This window comes from Ranitomeya variabilis, chromosome 6 (genome assembly GCF_051348905.1).
Source record: "Ranitomeya variabilis isolate aRanVar5 chromosome 6, aRanVar5.hap1, whole genome shotgun sequence".
NCBI lineage: Eukaryota > Metazoa > Chordata > Amphibia > Anura > Dendrobatidae > Ranitomeya > Ranitomeya variabilis.
Window position 1 is genome coordinate 4456906 of NC_135237.1, and position 13156 is coordinate 4470061.

Sequence of the window (13156 nt, forward strand, 5' to 3'; positions counted from 1 at the left end):
AAGGATTAAAATTGAAAAACACAATAGCGTTCAGATCATGTCATCTCCTGTATGCCCATGTGCTCAGGAGATACATCAAGATGCATGTCACATCTGTAGAGAAGCTGGACCCCGGGCAAAAAAGACTGCAAGAATGCTCGCTTCACTACTTGTTTCTTAGCCTAAAACACAGGCATTCCCCCTGCGGTGACATCACTTAGGGGCTGAAACCTCCCCTTTATTTAGACTTAGGAAAACTATTTTTTATGCCTAGCTCGCTGTAGGAATCTCATATCCGGAATACACTCGGATCATGAGGTGCACCATGTCTGGGCCATTCTTTTAAGTGTAAACACGGAGCAATTACCTGAACCGTTTACTGAGAAATCTGCACTTTGCCCTCATTGCGTTTAACTGCTAGCGGTTTCAGGGAGTGATAGACCTATCAATGGACATCCGGAATATACAATTCTTATATCTCTACCCCGTATCTGTGCCAGAATATATCACTTTAATAGAACAAAGAATCTCATGGTGGCTACACCAGTTTCAACTAGTACCATGTACCATGTGGAAGGGGGAATGAGTAGTTTTAGGGAGACTGCTCTGCCTGCAGCATAGAACCTGTTATGGTTCTCAATGGCAAGAGAACATAGCCCAGCATACATAGGAACTAGCTCTTGGAAGGATGGAAACTTAAACTGACCATGAACTAAACCTGCCGCACAACTAACAGTAGCCGGGTAGCGTAGCCTGCGTTTTATCCCTAGACGCCCAGCGCCGGCCGGAGGACTAACTAATCCTGGCAGAGGAAAATATAGTCCTGGCTCACCTCTAGAGAAATTTCCCCGAAAGGCAGACAGAGGCCCCCACATATATTGGCGGTGATTTAAGATGAAAATGACAAACGTAGTATGAAAATAGGTTTAGCAAAATCGAGGTCCGCTTACTAGATAGCAGGAAGACAGAAAGGGTACTTTCATGGTCAGCTGAAAACCCTATCAATACACCATCCTGAAATTACTTTAAGACTCTAGTATTAACTCATAACATCAGAGTGGCAATTTCAGATCACAAGAGCTTTCCAGACACAGAAACGAAACTGCAGCTGTGAACTGGAACAAAATGCAAAAAACAAACAAGGACAAAAGTCCGACTTAGCTGGAAGTTGTCTGGTAGCAGGAACATGCACAGAAAGGCTTCTGATTACAATGTTGACCGGCATGGAAGTGACAGAGGAGCAAGGTAAAATAGCGACTCCCACATGCTGATGGGAACAGGTGAACAGAGGGGATGATGCACACAAGTTCAATTCCACCAGTGGCCACCGGGGGAGCCCAAAATCCAATTTCACAACAAGAACCATAAAAATTCTTCAGGGTGTGGTTTAGGCACACACACAAGCAGCAGGCAGAAAGAGAAGAGGGTGGGTCGGAATGGCCCACAGCATGTTTGGAAAGCCATGTAACCTTCTGAAACTAAATTCACAATATGACATTTTTACATTATTGTGACACCTCCCCCTTTTGGACTGCGCTATGGAGGCAGAATCTCTCGGTTCTCCTCCATGTGCACCTCAGCAGGTTCACCCTGGCGGGAAAACCCATTTGCATTGCCATGCTCCCTGCCCGTTTTGTGCTTGATGGTAAAGTCGTACTGCTGGAGGGCAAGGTTCCAGTGTAGCAACCTTCCCTTGGTTCCACACATGGCTTGTAGCCAGCACAGAGGGTGGTGGTCCGTCACCACAGTGAAGGTGCGACCGTACAGATAGAGCTGCAAACATTGCAGGGCCCAGATTATGGCCAGGCACTCCTTCTCGATGGTGGAATAGGCCACTTCCGTTGGCAGATGCTTCCGGCTCATGTACATCACGGGGTGCTCTTGTTTCCCCGAGTCACCCTGGCTGAGCACAGCACCAAGGACAAACTCGCTGGCGTCAGTCTGCACCAAGAACAGTCGACTGCTGTTGACTGCTTTCAACACAGGAGCATTGCATAGGGCTGTTTTCAACGCCTGGAAGGCCCCTTCACAGGCGTCTGTCCAGTCGACTATGTGGGGTAGCTTCTTCCTGGTGAGGTCCGTCAAGGGTTTTGCCAGGCTACTATAGTTCTGTATGAAACGCCTATAGTACACTGCAGTGCCCAGGAAAGACATCACCTGTTTCTTGGTCCTGGGGGTGGGTCAAGATGCGATCGCATCCACTTTCCTAGGCTCTGGCTTTATGGACTTCCCACCTACCTAGTGCCGCAGGTAGTGGACCTCTATCATGCCCATCTGGCACTTTCCTGGCTTGATGGTCAGACCGGCTTAGTGAATTCGCCTGAGCACCTCCTGAAGATGCTGCAGGTGTTCATCCCAGGAGGAACTGAAGATGGCAATGTCATCCTGGTACGCCACCGCATACTTCTCCAGTCCATGAAACTGGTGGTTGACCATCCACTGGAAAGTGGCAGGGGCATTCTTCATGCCGAAGGGTATGACCGTCTACTCGTACAGTCCGAAGGGTGTGATAAAAGGCCGACTTCTCCTGCGCCTCGGGGCTCAGGGGAATCGGCCAGTATCCTCGACTCAGATCCATTATGGTCAGATATTTTGCGCCAGCTAACCGCTCAAGCAGCTCCTCGATGAGCGGCATTGGATGTGTGTCAGAGACTGTGATGGCATTGAGCCCCCTGTAGTCCACGCAGAACTGGGTAGTCCGATCCTTGTTTGGCACAAGAACTACAGGTGAGGCCCATGCGCTCTTTGATCGCTGAACCACCCCCAGCTGTAACATCTCATCGAGATGTAACCTTCTGAAACTAAACTCACATTTATGACATTTTTACATTATCGTGACAGGAACCTCCAGGGTCCTCGTGTCCAACCCCCTGCTCATTGCGGGAGTCACTGAACCATCTCAGACAGATGTCTGTCCAGCCTCTGTTTGAAGACTTCCATTGGAGGAGAACTCACTACCTCTCGTGGTCGCCTGTTCCACTCATTGATCAACCTCACTGTCAAAAAGTTTTTTCTAATATCTAATCTGTATCTTCTCCCTTTAAGTTTCATTCCATTGCTTCTCATGTTTCCATGTGTAAATGAGAATAATGATGATCCCTCTACACTGCGACAGCCCTTCAGATATTTGTAGACAGCTATTAGGTCTCCTCTTAGCCTTCTTTTTTGCAAGCTAAACATTCCTAGATCCTCGTAGGACATAGTTTGCAGTCCGCTCACCATCTTGGTAGCTCTTCTCTAAACTTGCTCCAGTTTTTCAGTGTCTTTTTTTTTTTTTAAATGTGGTGCCCAGAACTGGACCCAGTATTCCAGATGAGGTCTGACCAAGGAGGAGTAGAGGGGGATAATTACTTAACGTGATCTAGACTCTATGCTTTTCTTAATACATCCTAGAACTGTGTTTGCCTTTTTAGCTGCTGTATCACACTGTTTACTCATTTGCAGTCTGGGATCTATTAGTATTCCCAAGTCTTTTTCACAAGTTCTGTTGCTTAGTTATATTACTCCCATACTATAGATGTAATTTTCGTTTATCTTGCCCAGATGTAGAATCCGGCATTTCTTTCTGTTAAATACCATTCTATTAGTCACTGCTCATAGTTCAAGCTTATCTAGATCCCTCTGAATCCTTTCTCTGTCTTCTCTAGTGTAAAGGTACCTTCACACATAACGATTTCGTTAACGATATCGTTGCAACGTCACTTATTTTTGTGACGTAGCAACGATCCCGCTAACGATCTCGTTATGTGTGACAGCGACCAACGATCAGGTCCCTGCTGGGAGATCGTCGGTCGTAGGGAATGATCAGGACCTTTTTTTGGTCGCTGATCACCCGCTGTCATCGCTGGATCGGCGTGTGTGACGCCGATCCAGCGATGTGTCCACTTGTAACCAGGGTAAACATCGGGTTACTAAGCGCAGGGCCGCGCTTAGTAACCCGATATTTACCCTGGTTACCATTGTAAAAGTTAAAAAAAAAAAACACTACATACTTACATTCCGATGTCTGTCACGTCCCCCGCCGTCTGCTTCCCGCACTGACTGTCAGTGCCGGCCGTAAAGAAGAGCACAGCGGTGACGTCACCGCTGTGCTCTGCTTTACAGCCGGCGCTGACACAGTCAGTGCGGGAAGCTGACGGCTGGGGACGTGACAGACATCGGAATGTGAGTATGTAGTGTTTTTTTTTTTTAACTTTTACAATGGTAACCAGGGTAAATATCGGGTTACTAAGCGCGGCCCTGCGCTTAGTAACCCGATGTTTACCCTGGTTACCCGGGTGCTGCAGGGGGACTTCGGCATAGTTGAAGACAGTTTCAACGATGCCGAAGTCGTTCCCCTGATCGTTGGTCGCTGGAGAGAGCTGTCTGTGTGACAGCTCCCCATCGACCACACAACGACTTACCAACGATCACGGCCAGGTCGTATCGCTGGTCGTGATCGTTGGTAAGTCGTTTAGTGTAAAGTTACCTTTAGTTATCCCTCCTAGCTTTGCATTGTCTGCAAATTTGATTAGTTTACCTTCAGTTCCCTTATCTAAATCATTGATAAAAATGTTGAACAACACTGGGGCTAGGACAAAGCCTTGTGGTCCCCACTTGTAACACTAGGGCCAGGACAGAGCCTAGTGGTACCCCAATTTAAAAATTCTTACAATTGGATGTGCAACCATTTATTATCACTGTTTGAGAATGATCACTGAGCCAGTTATGAATCCACCTAACCATAGCCTTGTTACTCATACTTGGTCATTTTTTTCAATAAGGATTGTATGAGATACTTTATCAAATGCTTTGCTGAAGTCAAGATATACTATATCCACCGCATTTCCCTGATCCACTCTGTCAGTGATTCCATCATAAAAGGAAATTTGATTAGTCTGGCATGACTTGTTTGCTACAAACCCATGCTGGCTCTGGTTAATTACTGTATTCTTTTGCAAATACTTACATACATGCTGTGTAATAATTTGTTCACAGATCTCACTGGCCTGTAATTTCCTTTCGCCATATTCTTTCCTGTTTTGAGGATAGGGACAACAGCTCCGCCATCCAATTTGGTATAGGGGTGTGCTCAAGCTGCCATTGTGTTGATTGACAGCTCGACTATCCAATCTGAGACTGTGAGGCGTCGGCTGTCTCATATGTTCATTATTCCACTTACGATAATGGCCATGCTTCTTAACTGAGCAGAATTTCCTAGACCACTGCCAGACATACATTCATCTTGTGAGGTTTGTACTGTGCTCTCTGTGTCTTGAGTTCTATATGTTTGATCTGGTGCCTGACCTTGGACTTTGTTCTGACTACCCGCCTGTTTAAACCCTTCAGCTCTGATCCGTTATCCTCCCATAACTCTAACCTCGGAACGTTACCTGATTACACTTTTGTCTCTTCCTTCTGTTTATGACGTACCCTCCTGGCTTCTGACCTCGGAACATTACCTGACTACCCTTTTGTCTCTTCCTTCTGTTATGACGCTCCCCGCCTGGCTTCTGACCTTGGACTCCCTAACCACTCTGGCTCACGACTTGGCCATGAGAAGTGACTAGCGTCACACCTAGGATGTAATTCATCTGGACCAAGAGATGTAAATTCATGTAAATTAGCTAAGTGTTCCCTCACCATCTCTCTTTTTATGGATAGTGTGGATTTGTTTAGTACTTCAATGGCACCGTGAAGATCAGTTGATGTTACATTTGCTTTCTTAGAGAACACAGATGCAAAATAGGAATTTAAAAGATTGGCTTCTCAACATCATTTTTGACCACTTCACTCTTTTCATCCTGTAAAAATCCTATAGCATCTTTGACTTTTCTTTTGCTTTTGACATAACCCCAAAATCCTTTTTTTATTGCTTTTGGTCTCCTTTGCAAACCTCACAGCATTACTGGCTTTAGCTCTTCTCTTTCCCTACATTCCCTGCAGACAGCATTTTATTCTTCTTTAGACATTAACATCCCTGCCCCCATTGGGGCTCTTAATATAATTCACTATCACTATTTGTTTGGAGGAAACCCTCACAAAAACGCAGAGAACATGTAAACTCTGTGCAGATGTTGTCCTTGGTGGGACTTGAACCCATGTCCTAGAGCTAGAAGATGACGGTGAGGCACCGTGCCATTTTACAGACGTTTGAGTGTCCATGTGCTAAATCACTGTCGCATCTAACGTTTAATTGTGCTCGTACCTCTTGTTTCAGGGAGAACATTCTGGTTTTGGACATCTTCTTTGAAGCGCTGAATTATGAGACGATTGAGCAGAAGAAGGCTTATGAAGTCGCTGGTTTGCTTGGTGAGACCCAGAACTCAATGCAATGCAGATTCATGGTAACGTGTGTATGTGCAGAGTACGGCTGGGACCAGATGGGGACTGGGGAGGCCAATCCTTACAGTAGGTGCACATGGAATTTTTTAAGTTGGTGAAAAATTACATATTTTTCACATGGAAATCAATTCATCGATTCATAGGAATTTTTGAGGGCGTTTTTTGTTTCCTGAAGTGCTTCTGCAGTCTTTTGATTGGACAATGCCTAGTTTGGAGCAGATTCCATTAGGAGTCATTTAGAGAAGGGACGTGCGATTGTATTTTCCACTAAGCATTTTTAAAAACTTGAAATAAAAAAAAAAGTAAAAAAAAAACTGAGCAAATGAAGAGTAAAATAGATTAACATTAAGGTGAACAGGAATAGTCTTCCAAGAGTTTATCTTTTTTTTAACAAATTTTTTGTGTGGCATTTTTGGTGCTGCACATGGCCTAAGGAATGAGATTCACATGTGAAGTTTGTTTTGTCTAATGAATGAATTATGTCTCCAGGTGACATTGGAGGTCAAATGGGCTTGTTCATTGGGGCCAGTATCCTCACCATCCTGGAAATCATTGACTACCTGTATGAGGTGAGACTAGATACCACTCACCTATAGCCCCAATGTGTGCTGAGCCATGTGAAAGTACCGGCCCATGTGAGGGGCACATCATGTGACAAGAACAGGCCGGTGTGAGGGGGACATCATGTGACAAGAAAAGGCCGGTGTGAGGGGCACATCATGTGACAAGAACAGGCCGGTGTGAGGGGGACATCATGTGACAAGAAAAGGCCGGTGTGAGGGGGACATCATGTGACAAGAAAAGGCCGGTGTGAGGGGGACATCATGTGACAAGAAAAGGCCGATGTGAGGGGCACATCATGTGACAAGAAAAGGCCGGTGTGAGGGGGACATCATGTGACAAGAACAGGCCGGTGTGAGGGGGACATCATGTGACAAGAACAGGCCGGTGTGAGGGGGACATCATGTGACAAGAAAAGGCCGGTGTGAGGGGGACATCATGTGACAAGAACAGGCCGGTGTGAGGGGGACATCATGTGACAAGAACAGGCCGGTGTGAGGGGGACATCATGTGACAAGAAAAGGCCGGTGTGAGGGGGACATCATGTGACAAGAAAAGGCCGATGTGAGGGGGACATCATGTGACAAGAATAGTCTGATGTGAGGGGGACATCATGTGACAAGAACAGGCCGATGTGAGGGGGACATCATGTGACAAGAACAGGCCGATGTGAGGGGCACATCATGTGACAAGAACAGTCTGATGTGAGGGGGACATCATGTGACAAGAACAGGCCGATGTGAGGGGCACATCATGTGACAAGAACAGGCCGATGTGAGGGGGACATCATGTGACAAGAACAGTCTGATGTGAGGGGGACATCATGTGACAAGAACAGGCCGATGTGAGGGGCACATTATGTTAAAAGAACAGGCCGATGTGAGGGGCACATCATGTGACAAGAACAGGCTGATGTGAGGGGAACATCATGTGACAAGAACAGGCTGATGTGAGGGGGACATCATGTGACAAGAACAGGCCAATATGAGGGGGACATCATGTGACAAATACAGGCTGATGTGAGGGGGACATCATGTGACAAGAACAGGCTGATGTGAGGGGAACATCATGTGACAAGAACAGGCCAATATGAGGGGGACATCATGTGACAAATACAGGCTGATGTGAGGGGGACATCATGTGACAATAACCGGCTGATGTAAGGGGAACATGATGTGATAGTACTGGTCCATGTGAGGGGAACATCATGGGACAATAGCCGGCCCATGTGATGAAGATATCATGTGACAATAACCAGCACATGTAAAGGGGGCATCTTGTGATATTAACGGGCCCATGTGAGAGAGACATCATGTGACAATAACCGTCCCATTTGAGGGGGGACATCATGTGACAATAACCGTCCCATGGGAGGGAGACATGTGACAGTACTGGGCCATGTGAGAGGGATATCATGTGACAAGAACAGACTGATGTGACAGACCATGTGAAAATAACAGGCTGATGTGAGGGGGACATCATGTGACAAGTACAGGCCGATGTGAAGGGGACATCATGTGACAATATCTGGCCGATGTGAGGGAGACATTTTGTGATAGTACTGGTCCATGTGAGGGGGACATCATGTGATAGTATCCGGACCATGTGAGGGGGACATCATGTGACAATAACTGGCCCATGTGAAGGTGATATCATGTGACATTAACTTGCCGATGTGAGGGAGAAATCATGTGACAATAACCGACCCATATTAGGTAGACATCATGTGATAAAAACCAGTCCATGTAAGAGAGACATCATGTGATAAGAACAGACCGATGTAAGGGGGACATCATGTGACATTAACTGGCCGTTGTGAGGGGGAGATCATGTGACAAGAACCGGCCCATGTGAGGGAGACATCATGTGGCAAGAACAGACAGATGTGAGGGGGACATCATGTGACAATAACTGGCCAATGTGAGGGGGAAATCATGTGGCAAGCACAGACCGATGTGAGGGGGACATTATGTGACAACTACAGACCGATGTGAGGTGGACATCATGTGAAAAGAACAGGCCGATGTGTGGGAGATTTCATGTGACAATAACCGGCCCATGTAAGGATGAGATGGGAACATCATGTGAGAATAACCGGCCTATGTGATGGGGACATCATGTGACAGTACTGGGCCATGTCAAGGGGTATTATGTGACAGTATTGGGCCATGTTAGTGGCACGTTATGTGACAGTACTGGGCCATGTGAGGGGGACATCATTTGACAGTAACATGTGAAGGGGGCCTTATATGACAGTAATTGGCCATTTAAGGGGGACATCATGTGACATTACTGGGCCATCTGATGGGGGCATCATGTGACAGGACCTTACGTGACAGTACTGGGCCATGTGAGGGGGACATCGTGTGACAGTACTAGGTCATGTGAGGGGGTCATCATGTGAATGTATGGGACCATGTGAGGGGGACATCATGTGATAGTACCGGACCATATGAGAGGCAAATCATGTGACTAAACTGGGTCATGTGAGGGGACATCATGTGATAGCACTGGACCAAGTGAAGAGGACATCATGTGACAGTACTGGACCATGTGAAGAGGACATCATGTGACAGTCCTGGGCCACATGAGGGGGACATCATGTGACTATACATTACCATGTGAGGTGGACATCATGTGACAGTACTGGGCCATGTGAGGGGGCATCATGTGACAGTACTGGGCCATATGAGGGGAATATCATGTGACTGTACTGGACCAGGTGACGGAGACATCATGTGACTGTACTGGGTCATGTGAGGGGGCACCATGTGACAGTACTGGACCACGTGAGGGGGACATCATGTGACAGTACTGGACCATGTGAGGGGACATCATGTGACAGTACCTCTACTTCTTAGCCAAAGAATTTAGGTTTTACTTAAAATTTCACAGTCAGAGCTGCACCCTATGTTTATCTACCTCATGTCTTGTCCTCCCCAAATTTTTAGACCCCATGACTATACATGATATGTCTTATTCACTTTAAGTCTTGTCTGAGTCTGACCAATGTTTTATTCACTCTATGTCTTAAAAGCTTTCTCCCTGGCTCTTATGTACCTCTCTCTGTATCGTATATCTCTCTCCCCATGCCTTCTGACCCTCTTCCCATGGCTTATATCCCTCTCCCCATGGCTCATGACCATCTATCCATGCCTTATATCCCTCTCCCGATGGCTTCAGAATATCTACCTATGCCTTAAATCCCTCTCCCCATGCCTTCTGATCCTCTCCACATGCCTTCTGACCCTCTCTCCATGCCTTGTATCCATCCCCATGTCTTATGTCCCTCTCCTCGAATCTTATGTCCCTTTTCCCAGTGCCTTTTATCCCGCTCCCTGTATGTGATATCCTCTCCCCATTTCTTATATCCCTCTGCCTGTGTCTTTGTCATGCTGGTGGTTGTGGAACCACTGCACTACAGACCGGAGAGAGTCTAGAGAGGCGTAACTAAGCGACCACCTGGTTCTTAGCTGGAGCCCTTGATAGTGTGGTTAGAATTAGCCTCAGGAACACAGGGCGGACTCAGTTGCAGGATCACAAGAGTAGGTTCAGATTGGACAGGTGCAGGCTAGGTATAGGCAAAACAGGTTCAGGAACAGTTTCAGCAGGACGGACAGGACCAAGCTAAGACAGGATGGACAAGATTAGGTTCAGGGAGCATAGATACAGGGACCTTACAATGAAGTAGTAAGTGTACTCACTGATCACTAATGTTGCTTAGGCACCTCCCTATAGGGGAGGGTGCCTTAAATACTTGAGGTCTCCCAGCTATTGGTTGGGGACATTTTCAGAAGTATGCGTGCTGCCCTTTTAAGAAACAGGGGGGGAGCGTGTGCACTCTAAGCACTCTCCCATGAGACCTGCTTGCCTTGCACAGGTTCCTGGAGGAAACCGACAAGGTGGGGACCAGAGCAGAGCGAGTGCATGGGTGAGCATGTTGACGTTACTGCCGGGAGGAGTAAGAGGGATCATGCAGTGATAACGGTCCTCACATAACAGTACCCCCCACCTTACGCCCTCTCTTTTTCAAGCACATGAGGAATCTCTGTAGTAGCAGTGGGGCATGAATATTTTCTTTGGTTTCCCAAGATCTTTCTTCAGTACCAAATCCTTTCCAAACCAATAAGAAAAAGGTGTTTACTCTCACCTTCTTCATGGCAAGTATACTTTTTACTTCAAAGGCTTCCTCTGAGCTGATGAGAGCAGGTATAGCACCAGGATCCTTGAAGAAGGGGCTCAAAATGACTGGCTTGGGTAGAGATACTTGAAAGGAATTATGTATACATAATGAGGTTGGCATGGCATTAATTTGCTTGATGACTTCAAAGGGACCAATGAAGCGAGAACCCAACTTATAGGATAGAATGGGATCTTGAGACAGATGTACCTAGAAAATAGCCACACCTTATCTCCTAACCAGGTGGATCCAAGTTTCTTCTGTCTTTTAGTCAGCATGCCTCTTCATACGCTCAGATGATCTTTCCAGAGTGGCTTTGCTGTCCTCAGAGATTTTAAATAAATCCTTTGTGAGAGCATCGGCTGCTGGTACACCACAAGAGGCCGACATCGGAAGAAGGATTCCTGGCTGTTGCCCAAAGACAATGAAGAACAGAGAACTTGGAGAAGACTCACTTGCATGATTGTTATAGGAGAACTCCGCCCAGGGTAAGAGGATGATCCAGTCGTCATGGTGCACATTCCTGAAATACTGCAGGAAGTTGGCGGCCAGAACCTGGCCACTTGTCTGTTGGATTGAGGGTGGTATGCAGGAGAGAAGTCCAGCACCACATTTAGATGTTTGCACATAGCTCTAATCTTCGAGAAGCGATCCACTACTACTCAGATGACGGAGCATCCAGAGAGGTCTGTAATAAAGTCCATGGTGATGTGCTGTCAGAACGCAGAAGGCACAGGAAGTGATACAAGTCGTCCGGACTGGAGTTGTCTGGGAGTCTTTTTCCCTGCACAGGAAGTACAGGCAGAAACAAATTCCATGATATCCGGTAGTCCACCAATAGTGACATGAGATGAGTTGCAAAGTCTTTCGCTGCCCAGCATTGCCTGTCACTTTTGAGCAGTACCCCCATACCAGAACTTGCCTCTTATCTGATTACTAAACAGCAAAACCACAAAAAGAGGACTTAAAAATCCTCCAAAAATTTAAAAAACAGCAGAAAAAAGGCAGAGATGTTTACCTGCCCAGGCCTCCAAACAAATGCAATATCAGGATGCAGTGGACCCATGTAGTTAATATGGCGGCAACACAGGTGCAAAAATACCGATTAGACAACCACATTTAGGCTTCCAATCCATGGAGGGTGTGGTTGCCAGGTATATTGTAGCACAATAGAGGCTTGCATGCTGCGCTGTTCACATACACCTGTATAAGCATCTGGTTGCAGAGACTCTTACACAGGCCCAGAGACAACACTGTCGGGAACTGTTGCAGCAGAACTGTGACCTGTTCTCCGAGTTGCCTGGGCGCAAGCAGGTGGCAGAGCATGATGTGTTGACGGAGCCTCAAGTAAGGGTGAACCTCAGGACATATTGAATTCCCGAAGCACGTCGGGAGGTAATAGCCAATGAGGTGAAGAGGATGTTGGACCTTGGGGTGATCAAGGAGTCGAAAAGCAGATGGTCGAGTCCCATAGTCCTTGTGCCGAAGCTTAACGGAGAGTGGCGGTTCTGCAATTTACCGCAAACTGAACGAGGTCTTCAAATTGGATGCATATCCAATGCCCCGGGTGGACAAACTCATTGAGAGACTGGGGACCGTGAGGTACATTGCCACCCTCATCCTGATGAAGGGCTATTGGCAGATCCCCATATACCAGAGTGCTAAGGAGAAGGCTGCTTTCTTGACATCGGATGGGTGTTTCCAATAAACCAGGATGCCTTTTGGTCTACAAGGGGCCCCAGCAACCTTCCAGAGGGTTATGGATCGAGTGCTGGCTCTGCATAAGAAGTATGCCGCCACCTACCTGGATGACATTGTGGTCTTCAGCCCGGACTGGGGTAGTCATCTACCAAAGGTACAGGCTGTTCTGGATGCGTTGAGTAATGTGGGGTTCACCATCAATCCAAAGAAATGTGCCGTAGGAAAGGAAGAGGCCAAATACCTAGGCTATGTCGTCGGGAGGGGAGAGATCAAGCCCCAGACAAATAAGATTGAGGCAATCCAGAAATGGCCACTACCACGATCCAAGAAGCAAGTGAGAGAGTTTCTTGGAATTGTGGGTTATTACTGGCTGTTTATCCCAAGGTTCGCCATGATTTCCACGCCATTGAC

The 13156-nt window shown here is 46.9% G+C and overlaps 1 protein-coding gene across 1 annotated transcript in view; it reads left to right on the top strand.

The window, feature by feature from the left end:
* Positions 1–13156, top strand: part of LOC143781260 (acid-sensing ion channel 1C-like) — a 230182-nt gene that overhangs the window by 198383 nt on the left and 18643 nt on the right. Inside the window, exons 7-8 of the mRNA XM_077267758.1 lie at positions 6179–6270; positions 6793–6872. Of these exons, the coding sequence (XP_077123873.1) occupies positions 6179–6270; positions 6793–6872 (172 nt within the window). The remainder of the gene's footprint in view (positions 1–6178; positions 6271–6792; positions 6873–13156) is intronic.